The 22,583-nt window shown below is 48.8% G+C and overlaps 1 protein-coding gene across 3 annotated transcripts in view; it reads right to left on the bottom strand.

Moving 5' to 3' along the window:
* The window catches only part of FANCA (FA complementation group A), a 61,544-nt gene that overhangs the window by 25,710 nt on the left and 13,251 nt on the right, over positions 1-22,583 (bottom strand). The window contains exons 8-21 of one of the 3 annotated variants that reach the window (XM_053210291.1): positions 20,792-20,874; positions 20,276-20,309; positions 19,783-19,849; positions 18,115-18,227; positions 16,328-16,404; positions 15,900-16,041; positions 15,429-15,562; positions 14,971-14,975; positions 9,317-9,547; positions 7,570-7,804; positions 7,404-7,463; positions 6,462-6,550; positions 5,704-5,764; positions 5,575-5,624 (exon numbers count right to left, since the gene is read on the bottom strand). In XM_053210291.1, the coding sequence (XP_053066266.1) occupies positions 5,575-5,624; positions 5,704-5,764; positions 6,462-6,550; positions 7,404-7,463; positions 7,570-7,804; positions 9,317-9,547; positions 14,971-14,975; positions 15,429-15,562; positions 15,900-16,041; positions 16,328-16,404; positions 18,115-18,227; positions 19,783-19,849; positions 20,276-20,309; positions 20,792-20,874 (1,381 nt within the window). Of the gene's footprint in view, positions 1-5,574; positions 5,625-5,703; positions 5,765-6,461; positions 6,551-7,403; positions 7,464-7,569; positions 7,805-9,316; positions 9,548-14,970; positions 14,976-15,428; positions 15,563-15,899; positions 16,042-16,327; positions 16,405-18,114; positions 18,228-19,043; positions 19,648-19,782; positions 19,850-20,275; positions 20,310-20,791; positions 20,875-22,583 lie in introns of those variants that run through there. The other 2 variants (XM_027076453.2, XR_008293551.1) reach the window with 2 other exon arrangements.

The following is a 22,583-nucleotide window of genomic DNA, read 5'->3' as shown; positions in this document are numbered from 1 at the left end:
GCAAATCTCCAGAGAGAAAAACACATGTCACGTGCAAAGAATCAGAAACCTAACATCTCAATAGCGACACTGGAAGCTACACATCAATAGATCAATATTTTAAAAATGTGAGGGAAAATATTTCCAAGCAAGATTTCTACATTTCTACACCCAGTCAAATTAACTATCAAATGTGAGGGCTGAATAAAATGTCAAAAAAAAAAAAAAAAAAAAAAAAAGGCTACCTCCCATTCACCCTTCTTAAAAAGCTTCAGTGGGATGTGTCCCACCAAAACACAGGAGTAAATCCAGAAACAGGATGGTGTAGGGTCCAGAAAAGAGAAGAATCAAAGACACTCCCAGGCGGTCAAAGGAAGATACGAGGATCGCAGAAAAAGCTAACAATTCAGAGTGGAGCCAGCTAGGAGGCTCCAGAAGGCCTTTCTCTCTCAGAAGCGACAGAGAGAACACTTGAAGGTCTGAGTGAGAGGACACTGAGATGGCGGATTTGGTTACCAGTTGAATGACACACACACAAAAGATTAAGATAAAACAAAGATAATTAGGAGCCCCAGAGAAATGAAAGGTAGTTACATTCCTAATGGTGAACTCTGAATAGTGTTTACATAGCCCTAAAAAAAAAAAAAAAAAAGTGAGTTTTAAAATTTAAAAGATTTTTTTGTATGAAGGACATCTACTTGTGTGGGTAGAAGCAAAAAACCTAGGTCTTCATCCTCAAATAGCAGAAAACCAATTGACATGGCCTAAAACAACAAAAAAAGTGGTAAGTTGCTAGCAAAATAAGAATATTACTTAGAAATATGGAGATAAATAACAAAAATCAGTCAAAACTTGAAAATGGTCGCCTCCAGAGAAAAAGAAATGGCAGGGAGGCGTGGAGGGGAGGGAATGACTATGTCTCTTAATAAACTTTATAGAACTGACTCTTCAATCTGCATTCTTACTGAACTTTGACAAAAACAATTTTTAAAGCCTAGAAATAAATGTCAAAAAATTAGGAAGCCATACCATGCAAACACCAAAAAGGAAAAAAAAAAAAAAAAAAAAAAAGCTGGCATTAACAGCCTAATAAATAAATACAGCCTAATAAAGACATTACACAATAAAAAAATATCCAGCAAGGCAGCTATATTTTGAAGGCTTTATTTTAACAATCATAAAAACTTGTTTGCAAGTAGTAACATAGGCTTCAAAATGCATAAAGACAAATCTGACAGAATTACAAGGAGAAAATGACAAAACCACAACAAAATCCTTAATAAACTGATAAACCAAAGTGACAGAATTCTGGTCAAGATACAGAAAACTTGGGAACAAGTACAATTTAACAGACAGACCCTATACCTCCAAAGTAAAGAATACAAAGGAAATGTTTACAAATGCTGAACACGTACAAGATCTAAGGGAAAGTCTCAAAAAAAAATCCATCAGGGCGCCTGGGTGCTACAGTCAGTTAAGCATCCAACTAAGGCTCAGGTCGTGATCTCATGGTTCAGGAATTCCAGCCCCACTTCGGGATACGCACTCTCTCTCCCTCTCTCTCAGCCCCTTGCTCACTCACGCTCTCTCAAAATAAGTAAATACATACGTACATATTTTAAAAATCCATAAAAAGCAAATCATCTTTGAAAATAATGTAATTAAATTAGAAATTAACAATAAAAGCTCAGGGGCAAACACCTATATGTTCGGAAAATGTTTTAATTCGTTTATAACTAACTCATAAATTACAAGAAAACCATAATGCAAGTAATAAAATATCTAGAACTGAATGACAATGTAAGAACTATATGTTGAAACTTCTGGAAAGCACTGAAGTAACACTTAGAGGTAAACCTTATTAAGCTACGCCTGTATTAAAACACAAGAAAGAGGGGCACGTGAGTGGCTCAGTCAGTTAAGCGTCCAAATTCGGCTTAGGTCATGATCTCACAGTCCATGAGTTCAAGCCTCACATCGGGCTCTGTGCTGACAGTTCAGAGCCTGGAGCCTGCTTCAGATCTGTGTCTCCCTGTCTCTGCTCCTCCCCTGCTTGTGCCCTGTCTCTCTCTCTCTAAATAAATAAGCAAAACCAAACCAAACCAAACCAAAACAAAACTAAAACATAAGACTGTAAAACACTGAGTTAAACAACCAGCTTAAGAACTTAAGAACGACAGCGTGAAGTCAAAGAAAGTAGGAAATAATAAGGGTGCCCGCGGGGCTCAGTAGGTAAAGCCTCCGACTCTCGATTTGGGCTCAGGTCACGATCCCACAGCTTGTGGGCCTGAGCCCCCTGTCAAGCTCTGCACTGGCAGTGCGGAGTCTGCCTGGGATTCTCTCTCCCTCTCTGCCCCTCCCTGGCTCTCATGCACTCTCTCTAAATAAATAAACATGAAAAAAAAAAAAAAGAAAGAAAGAAAGAAACCGATTCAGTTGTCAATAGTTTGCCTCTCTGAGACAGACATGAGGAAAAGATATTATAGCCAAGTTTTATCAAACTTTAAGAGACGCAGAATCCCTGTGCTACATGAATTGTTTCAGAAGACAGGAAAGAGGGAAGGCTACCCAATTCATTCCATGAGAATGGAATATAGCCTTGATGCCAAAGCAGCCAACATGAATTAAAAAACACAGATGCAAAAATCCTAAATAAAGTCATCATTAAACCACATTCAACAGCCCATGTAATAAAAAATCATTACAAAGTAGGTGATCCAGAATGCAAGGAAAGTGGAAAAATCACTGTAATCTATCACATAACAGATTTCACAGCAGCAAAAACCACCTTCAGAGACGCAAAAAAACATAAATTGATGCTAAAAGTCCTTAGCAAATCTGCAGAGGGAATTTTCTGAATATGTTAAAGGAAATGAAAATATAAAGACTACAGGGGCACCTAGGGGGCTCAGTCGGTTAATCATCTGACTTTGGCTCAGGTCACGATCTCACGATTCGTGAGTTCAAGCCCCATGTCGGGCTCTGTGCTGGCAGCTCAGAGCCTGGAACCTGCTTCGGATTCTGTGTCTCCCTCTCTCTCTGCCCCTCCCCCCGCTCGCACTCTGTCTCTCTCTCCCCAAAATAAACAAACATTAATTTTTTGTTTAAATATATAGACTACAGCAAATAGAAATACTGGTAAGACATCAGAAGCATTCCTATTTCAGTCAGAAACAACACACGATGCCAGCTTATTCTACAATTTCATGTTACACTAAGAAGCCTACCCAATTTAACAAGACAAAAACTAAAAGGTATAAAAATCAGAAAAGACAAACTTATTCGACATAGAAATCTACTGTGCTCATCTACAGAGAAAATCAACTAATCACCTACTATAAATAAGTTCAACAGGGTTACTTGATACAGGAGTACCTATACTTCAATAATCAATGAAAAAAAATTTTTTTTAAACCCCAGAAGATAATATGCTATTCACAACAACAAAAGCTAGGTACCCAGTAGCAAATCTAACTAAAAATTTACAAGATAGAAAAATCTACTGAAAAGCTTAAATAGATATGCGATGTTCATAGAAAATTACAATAAAGTCAACTACCCAATATTAATCCATAAATTAAGGAAATTCCACTAAAAATTCAGAGTTTAAAATTTTTTGAGTTTGAGAGAGAGAGAGAGAGAATGAGAGAGACAGAGAATAAACAGCGGAGGGGCAGAGAGAAAGGAAGACACAGAATTCAAAGCAGGCTCCGTGCTGTCAGCACAGAGCCCAACGTGAGGCTCGATCTCACGAACCACGGGATCATGGCCTGAGCCAAAACCCAGAGTCGTACACTTAACCAACTGAGCCTCCCAGGCACCCCTAAAAATTTGGAATTTTCATGGATACACATCCAAGGATGTTCACTGAAGCACTATTAAAAGAGCATTATAATGGAGTTAACCTAAGAGTTCTGTTCTAGGGGACGGATAAATTAATCAAGGTAGTCACGCTGCAGGCCATAGCACCCCCGGGGTTGTGCAACATGGCAGCTGGTTGCCACAGAACAGAATTCTATGCTATTGGTCAAGTGACCCAGAGCCATCAGGGTGAATGAAAACACCAACTGCAGAGGGACACGGGGTGATATGTGCATGTATACACACATACTTTTACTTTTAAATATATGTAATAAAATTAAAAATAGAAAAAGATTGGGGCACCTGGGTGGCTTAGTTGGTTAAGCGTCCAACTCTTGATTTAGGCTCAGGTCATGATCTCATGGTTCAAAGTCCGAGTCCCGTGTCAGGTTCCGCACTGGTAGTGCAGAGCCTGCTTGGGATCCTCTCTCTCCCTCTCTGTTACTCCCTGGCTCACGCTCTCTTAAAAATAAATTTTAAAATGTTTAAAAAAATAAATAAAAAGGGGCGCCTGGGTGGCTCAGTCGGTTAAGTGTCCGACTTCGGCTCAGGCCATGATCTCATGGTTTGTAAGTTTGAGCCCTGTGTCAGGCTCTGTGCCGACAGCTCGGCGGAGCCTGGAGCCTCCTTCGGATTCTGTCTCCCTCTCTCTCTGCCCCTCCCCCACTCATGCTCTGTCTGTCTCCTTCAAAAATAAATAAAAACAGGGGCGCCTGGGTGGCGCAGTTGGTTAAGCGTCCGACTTCAGCCAGCTCACGATCTCGCGGTCCGTGAGTTCGAGCCCCGCGTTGGGCTCTGGGCTGATGGCTCAGAGCCTGGAGCCTGTTTCCGATTCTGTGTCTCCCTCTCTCTCTGCCCCTCCCCCGTTCATGCTCTGTCTCTCTCTGTCCCAAAAATAAATAAACGTTGAAAAAAAAAATTTTAAAAACAAAAATAAATAAAAACATTAAAAAAATTTTTCTTAAAAAAATAAAAACAAATAAATAAAAAGATTATATGTGAACCTCAGGATAATGGTTTCCTTAGAGAGGGAAAATGGAAAGCAGGTCAGGGAGCTGGATTGAGAAGGGTTTCAACAATACCTATACAATTTTATTTTGAACAAAAACATAAAAAAGGAAAGGCACAGCAAAGCATGAATGTGAGTGAGGCACAGGAGCACTTTTTGCACTGGTCTCTGTACTTCTGGATTCTTTTACACACAAAATAAATAAAAATAAGGATCCCAGAGAATAGTCCTATTATATATAAGATGACAAAGTTTACTTTTATGTTCTAGCCTCATTCTCCTCGACCTTATCGCTGTGTTGTAAGAGGGTTACTGGGAAGCAGGATTTACAGGAAGGAGGACAGGGAAGCTGGTCAACTCTCGGCTGGGGGAGGTCTTAGCGTGAGCTGGGAAGCCAAGGCTGCGTGCCCTGCCCTGAGGTCTCAGGTCCGGCCGAACCTGCTGCAGAGCAAGGCTTCCGAGTCTCCCCGTTCTCTTCTTTCTTGGCTTAAATTCTTTCACAGCGATTATGGAGCAATCGCCTGACTTTCTTAAATCCCCACACTGATAATCCTCAGTGAAAAATGATAGTCAGTATCAAAAATATTTTATTTTTAAAATCTTAACCGATTTTGAGCCAACAGTTTATAAATAAAACCCATGAGATAAAACGCATTCCTCCATACAAGAGGCACAACCCTTTACATTTGTCAAGAACCCTCCCGGAAGCAGGTGTCCTCACGTACCTCCTCAGGGACTCGATCAAGGCCGCTCTGGGATCAGGCGTTTTCGGGAGCTGCGGGGGAAGATGGGAGTCAAGTGAGGCACCCGCTCTCTGCCAGCAGGGCCCCAGGCCCGCGACCGCACGTACTGACCACTCGAGGCGTGAGGAGGGCAGGGAGAAAGTGAGCCGTGTAGTAGGGTCTCCTGAAGATGCTGCAGCACAGGAGAGCGGGGTAGGAGGGTCACACACTCGGTCAGACGACACAGGCATTAGAGCCCCTTAGTGACAACGACGAAATCCATTTCCACGGACAGCCACTACATTTCAGAGGCTGTCTCACATCCTATCACGTGACTGTGACATCACACCACAGTTTTAAGTCTTCTTTTTCACCGTTTTGGGACATTTCCCACACAGGGAAGCAACAAGCTTGCGTCCCAGGGAATCTGGAAGGCACTCTGCCCGCCGCACAGGCGTGCGATCTGGGCTGGTCACTTCAGGTCAGCTGTGGGCGTTCCCCTGGGGCTGAGCTTGGAATCCTGGGAGCGGGGGTCAGGTCACGGCTCTGAGAAGCAAGGCCTTCGAAGAGCTGCCGCACACTGACAGTAACCACAGTGGAAAACGTTTCGGGACCACACAAAACCCACAACAACTTTGCTATTCGATTCTGTCCTGGCTGCACTTCAGTCACCCATGAAGCATCAGTAACAGAGTAATTGCCCTAAACCCCCTAAGTGGGGGCTCTTCTCCACACTACCTGTCAGCTTTTACCAAGAAGACAAGGTTCACAGAAAGGCTCTGCACGACTGTTGCTGGACATCTACCCTTGGAGACCCACAAATACGAAAGCCATTCTACTCCGACTGGCTCTGAGAACAGACAGGACGGCTCGGGGAAGCACGACCCTACCTGGCCTCCATGACCGCAGAGGGGATTCTCCCTGTGTGTTCAAACACTGCGATGGCCTTCTCCACATCCTGGTGCGCTTGGCTGTGGGGCTGGCTCCGTACAGGGAGGGGGGGAAGGGAACACAGGATGTGGAAGAAAAGACGCTGAGAAGGGTGTCATGAGCCTCCCCTTGAGCACAGCTCTGCCGTGTCAGGGTGGATGGCGAGTGCTCACTGCCAGCACGGCAAGGGAACGTTCCAACCATTACCAGCAAGACCACACAAAGGTACCATCCGCTGTCTCCTGCTCTCAGAGGGCTCGCGTCTGGCAATGAGCCGCCCCACTAACCACTCGACATGTCTGTGACCCTCTGCCACCCTCCCGGGTCCCCCTAGGAGAATAAAAGGGTCTAAAGAAAGATCTGAAGCGGGAAGGGGAAGAGTCTTAACTTTTGAGACTTAAAAAAAAATGTGAAATGACTTATGAGCAGCAAGAAATCTTAAATGGACAGCTGCATTAAACACTTACAAATATTCACGGAACGCGTCACGGGCCGCTGTGAGGGCTCTCCGGCAGCTCACAGCTTTTACAAAGTTTTTGAGGCTCTCAAAACAATGCATACAAACACCATACAGCATTCTGACTTCTGCTTTACGTAAATATAGTTAACGCTTTTTTCTGTAATTCTTAGAAAAACATGATCTTCCCCCTACCCCATTTGAAAGACCTCCTGCTCTATGCAAACCCACATGAACCAAGATCTAAATGACAGACTTTCCTTCACACAGTGACCTGCTTTGCTCCTGCTCTGAAAAGGGCAGAGCATCACAGAGTAAGTACCTGCCAGTTAGCTCCCACCCTCAAGCTGCACCAGAAAGAAAAGGCTCAAACACTCAGCTCAGAGTGAGCTTGGTGAGCACAGGCGACAGGCCTCACGGGGCAGTAGAACCAAGGTGACATTACCTCTGTCACATCCCTGGCTGAAGACAGATCCTCGTAGAGGCCCATGTTTTCCAGAGAAACCTGCAGAGGAGACGTGTTTGGGGATGGGAGGACCAGGCAGGCGCTGGGCTCTGCGGGGAAAGGCTGAAGAAGGAGCTGTTGCTGGGGAGGGGAGGCCAGGACTCGCCTTCAGGTCAGCCAGGCGCGTCTTGGCCAGTGTGACATAGTCTGTGAGGAGGGAGCGGTACTTGCTTGGCACCAGCGGTGGGTGGAGAATGTGCGCCTGTGGGCAGATGGCAGAGCAGGTGACACCAGCCCGTGAACTGCTGGTGACTTTCCGGGGAGGCAGCAACAGCCCGCTTCCGAAAGCTGCACTTGTTGGACGTCGGGAGGGTCCAAGGGTTAGCCAAAGACCCTGGGGGCTGAAGCCAGAGGTGGGACAGAATCCCAGGGTCTCTACCTGCTCCCACGGACATGCATGGAGCAGAAGAGGGCCAGAAGAGGCGTTCAGAAGAGGGCCATGCCAGGGAGAGCATGGGGTGGGGCCCACCCACAGAGCTGGCCCGTCACCCACCGCACCCCAGCGCCCCCGCTCAGGCGCTGTCCTCCAGGGCTGCGGCTACAGCACCACCACAGCAGTGCCCAGGAGACAAGGGGTCAAGTCCCCACAGAAGGGTGGGAAGGAAGTTCTGGGCTTCACTCAGTGGCGGCAAGTTCTTTATTCTCCTTCCTCCATTCCGTCAGATGTATTCTTTGGAACGTAAGGCAAATGTCGTATTTACAAAAAAAGAAGTGAAAATCAGACTCCAGGTGCCCTACCCGCCCAAAGAATGCTGGCTATAGTCATCTCATTTTAAAAAAGAAAGCTTGGGGCGCCTGGGTGGCTCAGTCGGTTAAGCGGCCGACTTCGGCTCATGCCATGATCTCGCGGTCCGTGGGTTCGAGCCCCGTGTCAGGCTCTGTGCTGACCGCTCAGAGCCTAGAGCCTGTTTCAGATTCTGTGTCTCCCTCTCTCTGACCCTCCCCCGTTCATGCTCTGTCTCTCTCTGTTTCAAAAATAAATAAACGTTAAAAAAAATTTTTTTTTAATAGAATAAAATAAAAAAGAAAGCTTGCAGTAAGGCATTTTTAATAACGAGATTCGTATAGATTTGTTACTAAAAATGCACACTCAGGGCACCTAGGGGGCTCAGTTGGTTGAGCGTCCACCTTTGGCTCAGGTCACGATCTCACATGTGTGAGTTCGAGCGCCACGTCGAGCTCGCTGCTGCTGGCGCAAAGCCCGCTTCGGATCTTCTGTCTCCCTCTCTCACTGCCCCTTCCCCATTTGTGCATGCTCACTCAAAATAAATAAACTTAAGACATTTAATAAAAAGATAATAAATTATGAAGGTCTTCCCCCCCCCGGAAGTAACGGCCACAGGCACTTTGGGGTATATCCTTCCGGTTCTTCCTTGATATAAAAATGTATCATTTTATATGGTAACTGACCGGAGTTTAAATAAAACTTGAAGCTACAAAAAGAACAGAAAAGAAAAAATACCTATTTTAAAACTTTTTTTTAATTTTTCTTAACGTTTATTTATTTTTACGAGAGAGAGAGGAGGAGATAGAGCATGAGCAGAAGAGGGACAGAGAGAGAGGGAGGAAAAAAGACGTATCATTTTAAAAGCACACACATGGGGCTGGACCACACATGCACGTGCTCCTCCTGCTGAGCGGGGGCTGGGGACACCCTCCTGTGCCCGCAACAGACCCGCCCCACCCTCTGCACACGACACCGCGCTCACCGACCACCTGCCAGCGACACGCACCGGCTGGTTCCCGGGCGATCGACCGTCCCAAACGTGGCCCCGGTGCCCAGGGCACGACGACTTCCCTCCTTTGAGGCCTGCACGGAGGAGGGACGCCCGGGCGGCTGGGACTGCACTCACCTGCATGTACCGGGGCGCCTCAAAGGGCACGAGGTCTGACAGGAACTTGAAGAGGAAGACCAGCGTCTTCTTGCTGCAACAGTGGGAGCCCCTTGAGCTCCCAAAGGAGGCCTGGAGGGAGAGGCCGGCATGAGGGCCAGGTGGCCGGCTCCACGAGGGGCTGTGCCCGCCACACACTGATCTGTCACACGGCGCCTGGCGGCTGCCGTGCCTCCGCCACAGAAACAGAAACTCAATTGCAATGAAAGGGAAACAGAGCCGCCTGGGGCCCTGAAATCTTACGCTATGGTTCTGCCTGACTGAAGAGACGGGCTAAGGGGTTATTTAAAACGACAAGTTATGGGGCACCTGCGTGGCTCAGTCGGTTAAGCGGCCAACTTCAGCTCAGGTCATGATGTCCGTGAGTTCGAGACCCGGGTCGGGCTCTGTGCTGACAGCTCAGAGCCTGGAGCTGCTCTGGTTTCTGTGTCTCGCTTGGTCTCTGCCCCTCCCCCACTCACACTTCGTCTCTCTCTCTCTCTCTCTGTCTCTCTCTCAAAAGTAAATAAACATTTAAAAAAAAAAAAAACTTTAAAACGAAAAGGTAAAAATACATTCCTAGGGGAACCTGGGTGGCTCAGTCAGTTAAGTGTCTGACTTGGGCTCAGGTCATGATCTCGCAGTTCGTGAGTTCAAGCCCCACATCAGACTCTGTGCTGACAGCTCAGAGCCTGGAGCTGCTTCGGTTTCTGTGTCTCCCTCTCTCTCTGCCCCTCCTCCGCTTGTGCTCTTTCTCTCTCAAAAATAAATAATAAACATTAAAAAATTAAAAAAAAATGCATTCCTATGGGGCACCTGGGTGGCTCAGTCAGTTGAATGTCCAACTCTTGGTTTTGGCTCAGGTCATGATCCCAGAGTTGTGGGATCGAGCCCCAAGTCAGGTTCTGCACTGAACGCAGACAGCCTGCTTGGGATTCTCTCTCCTCCCATCTCTCTGTCCCCACCCCAGCTTCCTCTGAAATAAAATAAATAAATAAATAGTACCATATATACACATTCCTATAGAAAACAGTAACTGTGGCATCTGTTTGTGGCCCTCGGAGGCACAGTGCATTAACTCCCCTAACAAGGACCCTTTCCTAAACATACACATTCTACATGATGAAGCCACAGGATGAACACACAGAAACTCTCACTCTTCTGTGAGGAGACAACGTCACTGCAGGGGAAGTGGCCAAGGAGGACAACTGCTCAGGACACCGAACCCAGCTTTCCTGGGAGGGAACCGAGGACTCCCAGGGAGTGTCGGGAATTCCAGAACGGCCAATGGACCCGAAGAGCCAGTGAGCCTCTGCCAAGAGAAGCCAACACCCAGCCACACCGGGTCCTGCCCCAGTCCAGCCCACCAGAACTATGCAGCCACTGCTCCTGTGGTGGGAGGCCGGCCGAGCACTTCTGTCAGAGCACACAACATACCTGTGTGGGAGGAGGGCGCAGACAGACAGGCAGACACAAAAAGCCACCAGATACGGGGAAGATGGCGGAGTAGGAGGGCCCGAGACTCCCCTCGTCCCACGAACACAACGAGGTAACTATCAAATCATCCCAAGTGCCCCAGAAATCAACCTGAAGACCGGCAGAATGAGAAGAGATGTGCTTTGGGAGAGAAACAGATGACGGCCACTGTGCTGGGACGGAGCCGCCTCTGCGGGGAAGGGTGAGGACAGAATGCACACAGGGGAGCTCACGGGAAGACGGAGCCCTACAGCAACTGGCTCGGAAAGCGAGAGGGCCCATTCAAGTTCTTGCAATCAGCAGGGCTTCAGGCCTAGAGTTCTAAAGCGCAGGGGCCTGGCTCAGGGAGAGCCCGGAGGGCACTGTGCTGCTCCTGGAGAGAAGGCAGGCAAACAGCCCAGGGACCGGAGCCATGGAAACCATGATCTGAAGAGACCTGAAGAGCCCCCGGAGCACACAGGGCGAGGTGATTTGCTCATCTCAGAGGGCTGGGCCCAGAGAGACCACTCACAGAGAGACCCCCTCCAGGAACAAAGACTTGACAGGCGCCACCTCCCTCCCGCCCCTCAGCACAAGCACAGGGACGCCTGCGGGAACCAGCGGAGTCGGGCACCATTTGCTTCCTAACTTGCTCACACCAAACGCTCAACCCCCGCCCTCCCACCCCGTCACCCCCGCCACACGCTCCAGCGCAGCTGCCCTTCCCAGCAGGCCCCCTTCCCCCAGAAGACCGGCCCAAACCCCTGCTCACACTGCTGTCTCGCCACCAGGGAGTTTTGCGAGGCCTCGCTTCCACATCTCATTTCACAAGCAGACCAGAGCACCGCTACTTAAAACGCGCCACATTCAGACCAATCACCGCCCACAAGAGGCAAAGAGCCTCTGCAGACAACTGGCCTGAAGGATAAAGCAGCCAGGACACAACAGCAGAGGACACACTACACACACTGGGGACACTTGCTGAGCGCCCTGGGGACAGGAGACATGACACTGAAGGGCAGTCCGGGACCTCTTCAGAAGGCCGTTACCCTCAAGATCAGGAGACTGACTTTCCTAACACACAGAAGTAGGTGCAGAGACTTAGACAAAATAAGAAGACAAAAGAATCTGTTCCAAATGAAAGGACAGGACAAGACCACAGCTGGAGATCGAAGTGAGGCAACTATAAGTAACATGGCTGATGGCCAATTTAAGCAACAATCCTAAGGATACTCACGGGACTTGAGAAAAGAGTGGAGGACATCAGTGAGATCATTAACACAGACATAAGGAATAACACAGCAGAAATAAAGGGTTAAATTAAAAAAAAAGAAAGAAAGAAACACACTAGATGGAATGAAGGGCAGGCTGGAAGAAGCAGAGGAATGAATCAATGACCTAGAAGACAGAGTAATGGAAAGCAACGAAACTCAACAAAAGAGAGAAAGAAAAATTATGCAACATTTTAGGGAGAACAGACTTAGGGAACTCAGTGACTCCTTCAAATGTACTAACATTAGCATTAAATGAGTTCCAGAAGAAAAAGAGTGAGAAAAGGGAGGAGAGAATTTCTTTGAAGAAGTAACAGCTGAAAATGCCCTTAATCTAAGGAAGGAAATAGATAACCAGATCGAAGTGGCACATAAAAGATCCATCAAAATCAACAAAAGCAGATCCACACTAAGACATATTGTAATTAAATTTGCGAAATATAGTGAGAAACAAAATATTTTAAAAGAACCATAACAGAGGAAGACTGCTACATACAAAGGAAACCCCATAAGGCTTTCAGAACATTTTTCGGCAGAAACTTTCCAAGCCAGAAGGGAGGGGCTTGGTATATTCAAAGTGCTGAAAGGGAAAATTCTTCAACCAAGAATACTCTATCCAGCAAGGGATACTCTATTCATATACTCTATTCAGAATAGAGGAAAAGGGGCACCTGGGTGGCTCAGTCGGTTAAGCATCCGACTTGGGCTCAGGTCATGATCTCCTGGTTCGTGAGTTTGAGCCCCACATCAGGCTCTTTGCTGACAGCTAGGAGCCTGGAGCCTGCTTCAGATTCTGTGTCTCTCCATCTCTCGGCCCCTCCCCTGCTCACGCTCTGTGTCTGTCTCTCAATAATAAATAAATGTTAAAAAAAAATTTTTTTTTAAATGGGCAGAAAACATGAACAAACCTTTCTACAAAGACATACAGATGGCCATCAGACACATGAAAAGATGCTCAACATCACTCATCATCAGGGAAATGCAAATCAAAACTACAATGAGATACTAACTCACACCTGTCAGAATGGCTAAAATTAACAACACAAAAAACAATGGGTGTAGGAGAGGATGTGGAGAAAAGGGGAACAATTTGCACAGTTGGTGGCAATGCAAAATGGTGCAGCCGCCCTGGAGAACAGTGTGGAGGTTTCTCAAACAGTTAAAAATAGAATTACCCTACTACCCACCAATTACACAACTAGGTTATTTATCCAAAGGCTACAAAAATACTCATTCAAAGGGGTACGTGCACGTCAATGTTTACAGTAGCATTATCTACAACAGCCATTATGGAAAGAGCCCAGATGTCCACTGAATGATGAGTGGATAAAGAAGATGTGGTACATACACCATAAACATTACTGAACCATCAAAAATAATGAAATCCTGCCGTTTGCAAAGACGTGGATGGAGCTAGAACGTATTATCCTAAGCAAAATAAGTCAGTCAGAAAAGACAAATACCATCTGATTTCTCCCATATGTGGAATTTAGGAAACAGAGGTGCCTGAGGGCTGAGTCAGTTGAGGACTGCCCCCACATCACTATTCAGGTACCACCCAAGTACAGGGCCACCAACTCCCTCCTCTAAGGTGTCTGTCTACACAGAAGGGTTACCGACCCTTGGCAACATCCATTCAAATCAAGAGTGAGCCTCAATGACACCCTGGAAACAGGAATAAAAACAAGCCACCACTCAGTCACTTGAGCGTCTGACTCTTGATTTTGGCTTAGGTCATGATCTCATAGTTCGAGGGTTTGAGTTCCACATGGGGCTCCATGCTGACAGTGTGGAGCCTGCTTGGAATTCTCTCTTGTGCGCTCTCTCTCTCTCTCTCTCTCTCTCTCTCTCTCTGCCTGTTCCCTGCTCAAAGATGTTCTCTAAATAAATACATAAAGAAACAAGTAAAAAAATTTAAAAATTAAAAAAAAAAAGCCACCAGAGGAGACCCACAGCTTATTCGAAGTATTTATGTCAAGTACCTAAAATAACACACACACCTCCGAATCTGGGGTTACAACAGCATTTAGTGTCACTTCAGAGAAAAAAGTTTTTTTCATTAGAAAAATTACATCTAAGTACATACCATGATGAGCTAAGAACCGTAATTCAGGACCCCAAAGGGCTCAAATTTAAAATCATCACATTGGCCTATTTACATTAACACTCTTGAAAATAAAGATTAAAACAGATCTTTAAACACTGAACATACGCTTAAACATCTGTCAAACTCGCACAAACATTCACCTAAATTGGGTACATTTTATATAAATTCTATCTCCATAAACTTTATTTAAAAGGTAAAAGGAAAAACAAAACAAAAAAACAAAAAACACACAATCAACACAGCACTTCCCAAGCATTCCTGTCCATGTGTTGTCCTGAGAAGTGGGCAAAACCCAGGTCAGGGGATACCTGGTTGTGACCGAATCACCTAGGCACAGCAGACACAGGAAACAGGCCAGTGTGACCACAAAGGGTCCCCTGGCTGTGGACACTGCCAACAGTCCCATGTGCGTCCCGTGGGTGCTCCTGGGCCGACAGCCCACTGCTGGGGGAGCACAGGGCTGACCGGAATCAGCTCCAAGGAATAAAAGAACAAAGAAAGAACCCCACAACCACCGTGCTGTACCAACGGCCCAGGCAGGGGCCAAGCCAGGCTCTCCGGGTGTCTGTGCAGGTGCAGCTAATGCTCAGAACTGGAGGAAGATGGGCTCCCCACAAACCACCACCAACTACACCACCCCGGCAGCATGGCAAGAAAACCCAAAACCTCAACAAAGAATGAGATAGCTTTTTTTTTGGGGGGGGGGGTGCAAGTAAGGGAGGGGTAGAGAGAGAAGCGGGGCTCATCCAGGGTGTGAGCTCATCCGAAGTGGGATTCGAACTCACGAACCTTGAGATCATGACCTGAGCTGAAGTCAGACACTTAACTGACTGAGCCACGCAGGCGCCCAAATTAGATAGCCTTTTAAATGACAGATTTACACACACCCAACCTTCAAAGTTGATGTCTGGAAGATGCCTTCTCAGAGGCGAGACTCGGCAGGCCGTGCACAGCTGCACAGATGTGGTGGAAACAAAGAGAAGACCCCGCGGAAGGTGAGGGGCACCCTTCTGGGATGAGCACACTGTGCCAAGAGCAGCGGGCACATTTGTTTTCCTGGTTTCCTGACCGCACTCCCGTGCTCGAAGACCTGACCGGGCAGGCAAGGAGGCCATGAGAGGAGGGAGCAAAGCCCAGACAGAGCAGCACGGGGCTCCGGCGGGGGGAGGGCGGGGAGAGGAACAGACCTGACCCACAGACTGCGTCTGTTCCTAGGACGGCGAGTCAGAGACCCACCAGTGGCTGCTGGGGGGCAGCTCACCTGGAACCAGTCTGCATAGGATGGGAACACGGATGGGCCCTCCAGCGCAGCCTGACGCACAACCAGGAACGCAGTGACCATGCTGTCCAGGTCGCAGTTCTCGAACGCACGGGCCAGCAATCGGGCCACCCAATCTAGGAGGGAACGACCACAGTCACAGTTGGCAGACAAGGGCATCGGCAAAGAAAATGCGGACGTCCCGCCAGGGATAGGGCACGGCAGTCAGGAGAACACACACGCGCAGTGCCCAGTTCAAGAGCCTGGGTAACGAGTGACCCCAAGAGCCAAACACTGATCACGGGAGGCTGTAGCAAGCAGATCGCCACCACGGGAGGCGGACCAAGGGCACAGACAAAAAGACACAGGGCGCCATCGAGGCCGGTGAGCGGAGCCCGCATTCCACGGACAGGCTCACCCACAAACTACAGGACACGCACGCACACGCAGCGCACGGCTCCCACCCAGGTGCACCTTTAACCAGCTGCTGCGCCTCGGGTAAGCAGATCACCAGTGTGGACACGCAGGAGAGCACATGCTGCCAGTTCACCTCGTGTGTTTCCAGAACTTCCTGCAAATGGCCAACTAGCTCCTCTGGACTTAGCATCGTGAAGAGCTGAAAGAAGTGTCAAAACAAGCCGCTCATCAGGCGGTGGGGCCTCAGCTCCATCCCACTTCCCGTCGGACACGACGTGGGGTCGACACGGCGATACGTGTGGGCAGGTGAGGAGGTGCTCTGCCCGAGCAAGACGTCCGGTCTCGGGGCCCCCCAGGGTCCAGGTGTGGATGGCGGGGCCCACGGAGCCCCCTGGCCTCTCTCCCCGGGCCGGGAGCCACAGAGGCTCGTGGCAGCAGTGCCTCCTGGCGTAGGGGGCATCCGGTCTGAGCGCGGCGACACCCACCCTGCGGTACAGGCCGGTGAGCAGAGGGTGGGTCTTCGCAAAGCTCCACTCTTTCTGCATCTGAACAGCATCAGAAACTTCATTCAAGGACGAGAAGAGACAAAGAGGTCAAGTCAGTAATCAAGAAAAGCTGTGCCTTGGCTCAATGTCAAAAAAACCTGGTTTAATTTGCATTTTTCAATTGTTACCTGAGTTCACCATTTCCCTGTTTTCCCCATTTTCTATCAAATGCTTGTATCTTTGGCCCAGCTCCCTGCCGATAATCTTCATCGTATCTGCTATGGTTTCTAATCCATTAGTTACATTTTAACTTTGCTCCTTTACACCCTGTGTCATTAAGCAATCACTGAGGACACTGTTGAAAGGGTAGCTGACTGGAGCAGGCCCTTCAGAAAGTATAACACAGCACCTGCTGGAAACATCCCTGCATCCCTCCCTGGGGCAGGACCTCCCCTGTGGACACACCGCTGCTGGAGGACCCCCCTTCCCACCCGAGGACACGCGGCTGCTGGAGGAACCCCCCCCTGCCCCCCCCCAGGACATACTGCTGCTGGAAGAACCTCTCCCGTCCCCCCAGGACACACTGCTGCTGGAGGAACCACCCCCCCCCCCCCCCCCCCCGCCCAGGACACACCGCTGCTGGAGGAAGCCCCCCCACCGAGGACACACAGCTGCTGGAGAACACCCCCCCCAGGACACACCGCTGCTGGAGGAAGCCCCCCAACCGAGGACACACAGCTGCTGGAGGACCCCCCCCTCCGCTGCACATAGAAAAAGCCTACTGGGCAAGGTTTTCATTTTCACCTCCTGAGTACCAGTGAAAACTTGCAAACACTGTCACCGAACAGATGGGGACACCAACCACAGGACACCCAGTGGAGGATGATATGCCGTTAACCACTTTTAAGAAAAGCATATAGGGGCCTGGGGGGCTCCAACTCTTGATTTCAGCTCAGGTCATGATCCCAGGGTGGTGGGATCAGCCCTACATCAGGCTTTGCACTGACAGTGTGAAACCTGCTTGGGATTCCCTGTCTCCCTCTCTCCCTGCCCATCCCACACACGCGCTCGCTCGCTCTCTCTCTCTCTCTCTCTCTCAAAAAAAAAAAAAAAAAAAAAGCAGCAGCATGTGATTACAACTGAATCTTGAACAGCACGGATTTGAAATGTGTGTGGGCCTACTTACATGCAGTTTTTTCCTGATAAATACAGTGTAATACCGTACATTTAGTCTCTCATGATGTCTGAATATTATTTCCTCCAGCTTACTTTACCATAAGAACACAGTACATAACACATGTACCGTACAAAATCTGTGTTAATCGACTGTTTCTGTTACCTGTAAGGCTTTGGTCAACAGTAGGCTGTTAGGAGTTAAGTTCTGAAAAGTCAAAAGCTATCCGCAGATTTTCAACTGCACATGGGGTCAGGGTCCCTAACCCCACATCATTCAAGGATCAACTGTGCATAAGAAAACGCTTATATGATTTACTAAAACAAAACCTAGTAATTCACTCTGATAACTAGATTTTCATGATCTACAGAGAAAAGACCACAAGAAAAGTTTCGCGTTAAAGATATTTCTATTGTGGTGACAACATGGCTGATGGGTCACAGTTCTCTTTCCCCTACTTTGTTAGTACTGAGCTTTTTTAATGAGCATGTGTAACTTGCAAATGAAGACGTTCGAGGATAACGTGTCCTCGTGCTCTCGAGCCGTCTCAGAGTCCTGCCATCTGGGGCTAAGCTCCCATCAGGAGCCAAAAAACCTGGGCTCTGGAACCTACCTCTCAGCACAGGCTTGTGGGTTAGCACCTGAGTCAGAGTATGACTGAAAAATCTCTTAGGAGAATCTGTCGAGATCATTCTGTCATATGTGTGTCCACAGAACACGCCGAACCTGCAAACACAACGTTAAGAGGCGCTCAGCAAAAGAAGGGCCCTCCAGGGTCCTGGCCGTGCCAACAGCTCATCAAAGGCTACTTCTGTCCAGCAAGGCTGCACGGACCTCGAGGCCCCCAACTCTCAGCTCAGGGGGCGCAAAGGCTCGCCCTTTCCAGAACCCTGAAACGTTCACTCTGCCAGGCCGCTGTGCCACAGACTCGAAGTGGGAGTCTGGAGAAGTGTGGGTCTAATAAGAAAGGGACCGCCCATAGAGCAGAAAAGCCAGAAAGGGATCGGAATGACCTCCGCAAGTCTGGGTCAGTGCACAGCAATCTGCAAACGTTACAAAGCCTCAGCCTCCCCATCTGTGAAATGGGAACCAGGGGCCAGCAGGGCCTTGGCCAGGCTTGTGCAGAGTGCCTGGCACACAGACATTCAGATGCAGCAACGTTTCCCGAAGCTGATGAAGCCTCATGACACGACAAGGAAGGAAGAGCAGCGGGCAAGGGACATCACTGACAGGTCAGGAGTGACAAAGGGTGATGGGGCTGCCTGACAGTGGAGCCCTGAGGGCAATTCACTGTGCCAGCGTCAGAGCTGCTGACAGCCGTAGCCAGCTTCTCGGGTGGAAGACCAGCCCCAGTCACGCAAGCAACGAGGAGACACCGAGCAGAAGGGGTGGCCTTCCCGAGGGCCAGACTGGGATGCAAACCCCCGTGTGCCAGGAAGCCTGGCCGCCCGGACCAGGGAGGGAGAGGGGTCTGCTTTTATCGTCAACACTGGCAACTGATTAAGAAACTTAAAAAGAAACAAACATATCAACAGTCATTACCTAACTCTCGGGACAGGAATCTGAGCAATCCAGTCAGGCGTGTTATAAAAGCAGAAAATGCAGAAAGCAAAGCAGTGTTGGTTGTACAGAGTTTAAGTACTGAATGACACAGCATGTCGGAGGGTCACGAGAATTACTGGAGAACAGGCAATCAGGAGCCAAACAATGAAAGAACAGAGGGTTTCCCAAGGCCTGCGAATGCTGGAAAACTCTCCTGGTTTCCCAGGAAAGAACCGACTTCCGGGCTGGCCTCATCCCACATGACTTTGAAGCAAACCCAGACACCCCAACAACCACTCCTCAACGCGAACTACCAGACAGCCACGCAGCGAGAAGGCTAACGTGGCAAATCCCGACCACGGGTGAATGTGAGTGCCGGCTTCAGGGCACACCGAGGGTTTGGTGGCCAGAGGGCATGGGCAGGGAGGCACGAGGGGAGAGCCGAGGCAGTGAGAAGGTCGCTCCAGGAGTGTCCTACGCCCGCCACGACCCTCAGGGATCCGGGCTCAGACCAGGTGATGGAGGATTCCCGAAGAAAGGGGGAATCTTGAGAGGGAGCAGGCGGACCAGAGGGTTTCTAGCGCTTTCCAGCGGTCGTCCTCACCTGATGTCACAATGGCAGAGAACGTGTTCAGGAACCAGCTGTTGATCCTTCGGGACTGTTTCAAATACCCAGGACCTTTAAGGCAATAGGCACTGTCCCCTGAGCACACCCAGCAGGCCTGCTCCCAGGACTTACCAGCACTTCACCACCTTGTGCTGCGGGGACCCATCCTGCATGCCAGCAGCCAAAGCCTCGAGAGCGACTGAGGACAGATGGTGGGAACAGAAAACACATCAGCTCACCACCACAATCCATCAAAAACGACCCCCAACCAGTACTAGTGGACGAGTCAGGTAATGCATCTTCGGAGAAACCTCCTCCACTTCCAAATAACAGACCGCCGAGGCCTCCTAGGTCCCCACATGATACAAGTCCTCCCCATGCATCCCAGTGGTACCCGAGACGTAAGCCTTTTAAATCAATCAAAACACACAGACAATAAAATGCTTCCCTAATTAACCGTTACACTGGTTGTCATTTGTAGCTCTGGAGATTAAGTGCAAAGTCAGGAGAGACCGTAGAGGGTCAGTTCAGGTGAAGTACTTAAAATGCAAAGGCAGGAAACCTTGAGAATTCCTAATAAGCAAACGAACTCATGGACAGGCTGGGGCAGGAGCAGGTGACTCACAGATCAGCATTCTCTGAAGTACAACAAATGCGAGCTGTCAAAGCACAAGACAGAAGTCACCATTAATCATATATGCGTATCACACAAGAAGACCGGTTGCTCTACAGCAAAATGAGAAAGTGCATCCTAGACAGCACCCCAACGCTGGGGAGACCCTGACAGTGACAGGGCAGACTTTCTGGAAGCATCCATCATACTCCCTGGGACCCTGGCCCGAAGCCTGCTGGCCTCCCACAGCCCCTGGCTCAGAGGGTTGGCAGAGCTCTGCTGGTGGAAAGTTCTCCCTTCCCACTCGTCTGGAAGCACAAGCTAGATTCTGGGGTCTCATGAAGGCCTTCACCCTCAAGAGCTGGATGAGGGAGTAACATTACTCACGGAGCACCTCACGAAAACAAGATTCCCCCATCAAAGCTTATACACTATAACGTGGGTCAGTCAGATATTAGCCGCTGGTCCAGAAACTTGCATTCTCATAATGAACCGATTCCCAACTCTTCATATCACTTTTCCTCCTACCTGGCCCATCTGTTCAGGCTCCACATTTCTTCTGAGATCCGAGTTTTTCTGAAATCCTCTCAAAACAAACATTTGCACAAGATCTGAAAGTCACAAAACCCAAAAACGTCAACGCACTGTGATCTTCAAATAGCTGTGGATGACACAGAGAACCCACTTTCCAGGGTCTGGAGCATGAGGACCCACAGGAGGCGTCACCCCACACACAAGCATTCACCAGCCCAACCCACAAAACCCTTCCTGAACCAGACTGTGCTCTTTGCCACTCTATTTGGAAGGGAAATTCTTATCATCCATCAAGTTTATGGGAAGGATTTTTCTCTTAAACAAAAAAAGTAGCATCTGGGACATCTGGCTGGCTCAGTCAGTACAGCAGGTGACTCTTGATCTCGGGGTTGAGTCTGACCCCCACATTGGGTGTAGGGATTACTTAAAAATTAAAAAAAAAAAAACACCATCTAAGGGTTTCATGTGGATTATCTCCCCAGCCAATCTCCTACCTCAAAATATAAGGACTGTTCCAGGAAGACCCAGAAGCACTACATTCAGGAGAATGGGGCAGGAAATGGACCCATAAGTTCTGATAAAATTAAAGGACTGAAATCAAAAATATTTTGTCTAATCTTCAATTTAAATTCTCTGAGCCCAGACTACAGGATTCAGGAATCACAAGGAGCTCACATCCATCACCAAGAAAGCTTTAGGAAAAAGGAACATATCTTTTGTAATGTAAAAAAAAATTCACAAGCTGTGTGGAACACTCTACTTCTCATCTAACATGTTGCTTATTTGGAGATTTCATTCCTCAGAATCACTGACAACGGCGAGGCTCTGCTGGCTCAGAGAGCAGCCTAGGACCGGGCCCACCCAAAGGGAAAGACACCCGGAAAAAGACAAGTGTGACAAGAAAACTGCCACTCCGAGCTACTGTCCAGGCAATGGACAGCATGGCGCCCCTGCTCTCACCCAGGGTCCGATGATGATTAGATCAGGCCGTGAGCTTAGCATGCCTGCCACACTTCCTGCTTTGCTTTTCCAGGGCACCTTTTGAAATAACTACTTAGGGGACGCCAGGGTGGCTCAGGCGGTTAAGTGTCTGACTTGGGCTCAGGTCACGCTCTCTCAGTTTGTGAGTCCAAACCCCACACCGGGCTCTGTTCTGACAGCGCAGTCTCCTTGGGATTCTGCCTCCCTCTCTCTCTGCCCCTCCTCTGCATGGGCTCTTTCTCAAAAATAAACATTAAAAAAATAATAACCACTTAGAGTTGAGCCCATAAAAAGTTGGTGACCTCAGGCCCAATCAGCCCACAAGTAACGGGCACTCGTACCCTGCCTCCCGCTCGCTTGTGAACTTCCCTAGCTAACTGCAGCTCTCCTCTTCTGGGATCTGAAAGCAACAATTTCCGTGGCTTGACTTCCTTTCTGTGAGCACACTGAGGCTGCACCTCCAATCAACAGGGCCCCGGAGGTGTTCATCTCTCCGGAATGGGAGCTGAGGGGCTGAGGGAGCTCCCTGCAGACCCCGTGTGGTGGTCTTGTAGCTCTTGGTCCGGCAGATCGTAATCTGCATATTTTAAACACAGTAGCCACCGGCCCCCGACACAGCGGGTCAACAGACGGACTTGGCGAAACTTCCACAAAATTCAAATACGAGCAAGCCCAGGCGGGAGGCCTGGGTGGAGATGGTCTCGCGCGGTGGTGGCCCTAGATTTTCTTCTAGGTCGTTGGTGCACTGTGACTTAATTACCGCATGTTGTGTGAAGCAGGGCTCCAACCTCACGTGTGTGGCCAC

The sequence above is a fragment of the Acinonyx jubatus genome, chromosome E2, assembly GCF_027475565.1.
Source record: "Acinonyx jubatus isolate Ajub_Pintada_27869175 chromosome E2, VMU_Ajub_asm_v1.0, whole genome shotgun sequence".
Lineage (NCBI taxonomy): Eukaryota > Metazoa > Chordata > Mammalia > Carnivora > Felidae > Acinonyx > Acinonyx jubatus.
The sequence above is the reverse complement of the archived record's forward strand: the minus strand, read 5'-3'. Positions and strand labels throughout refer to the sequence as shown.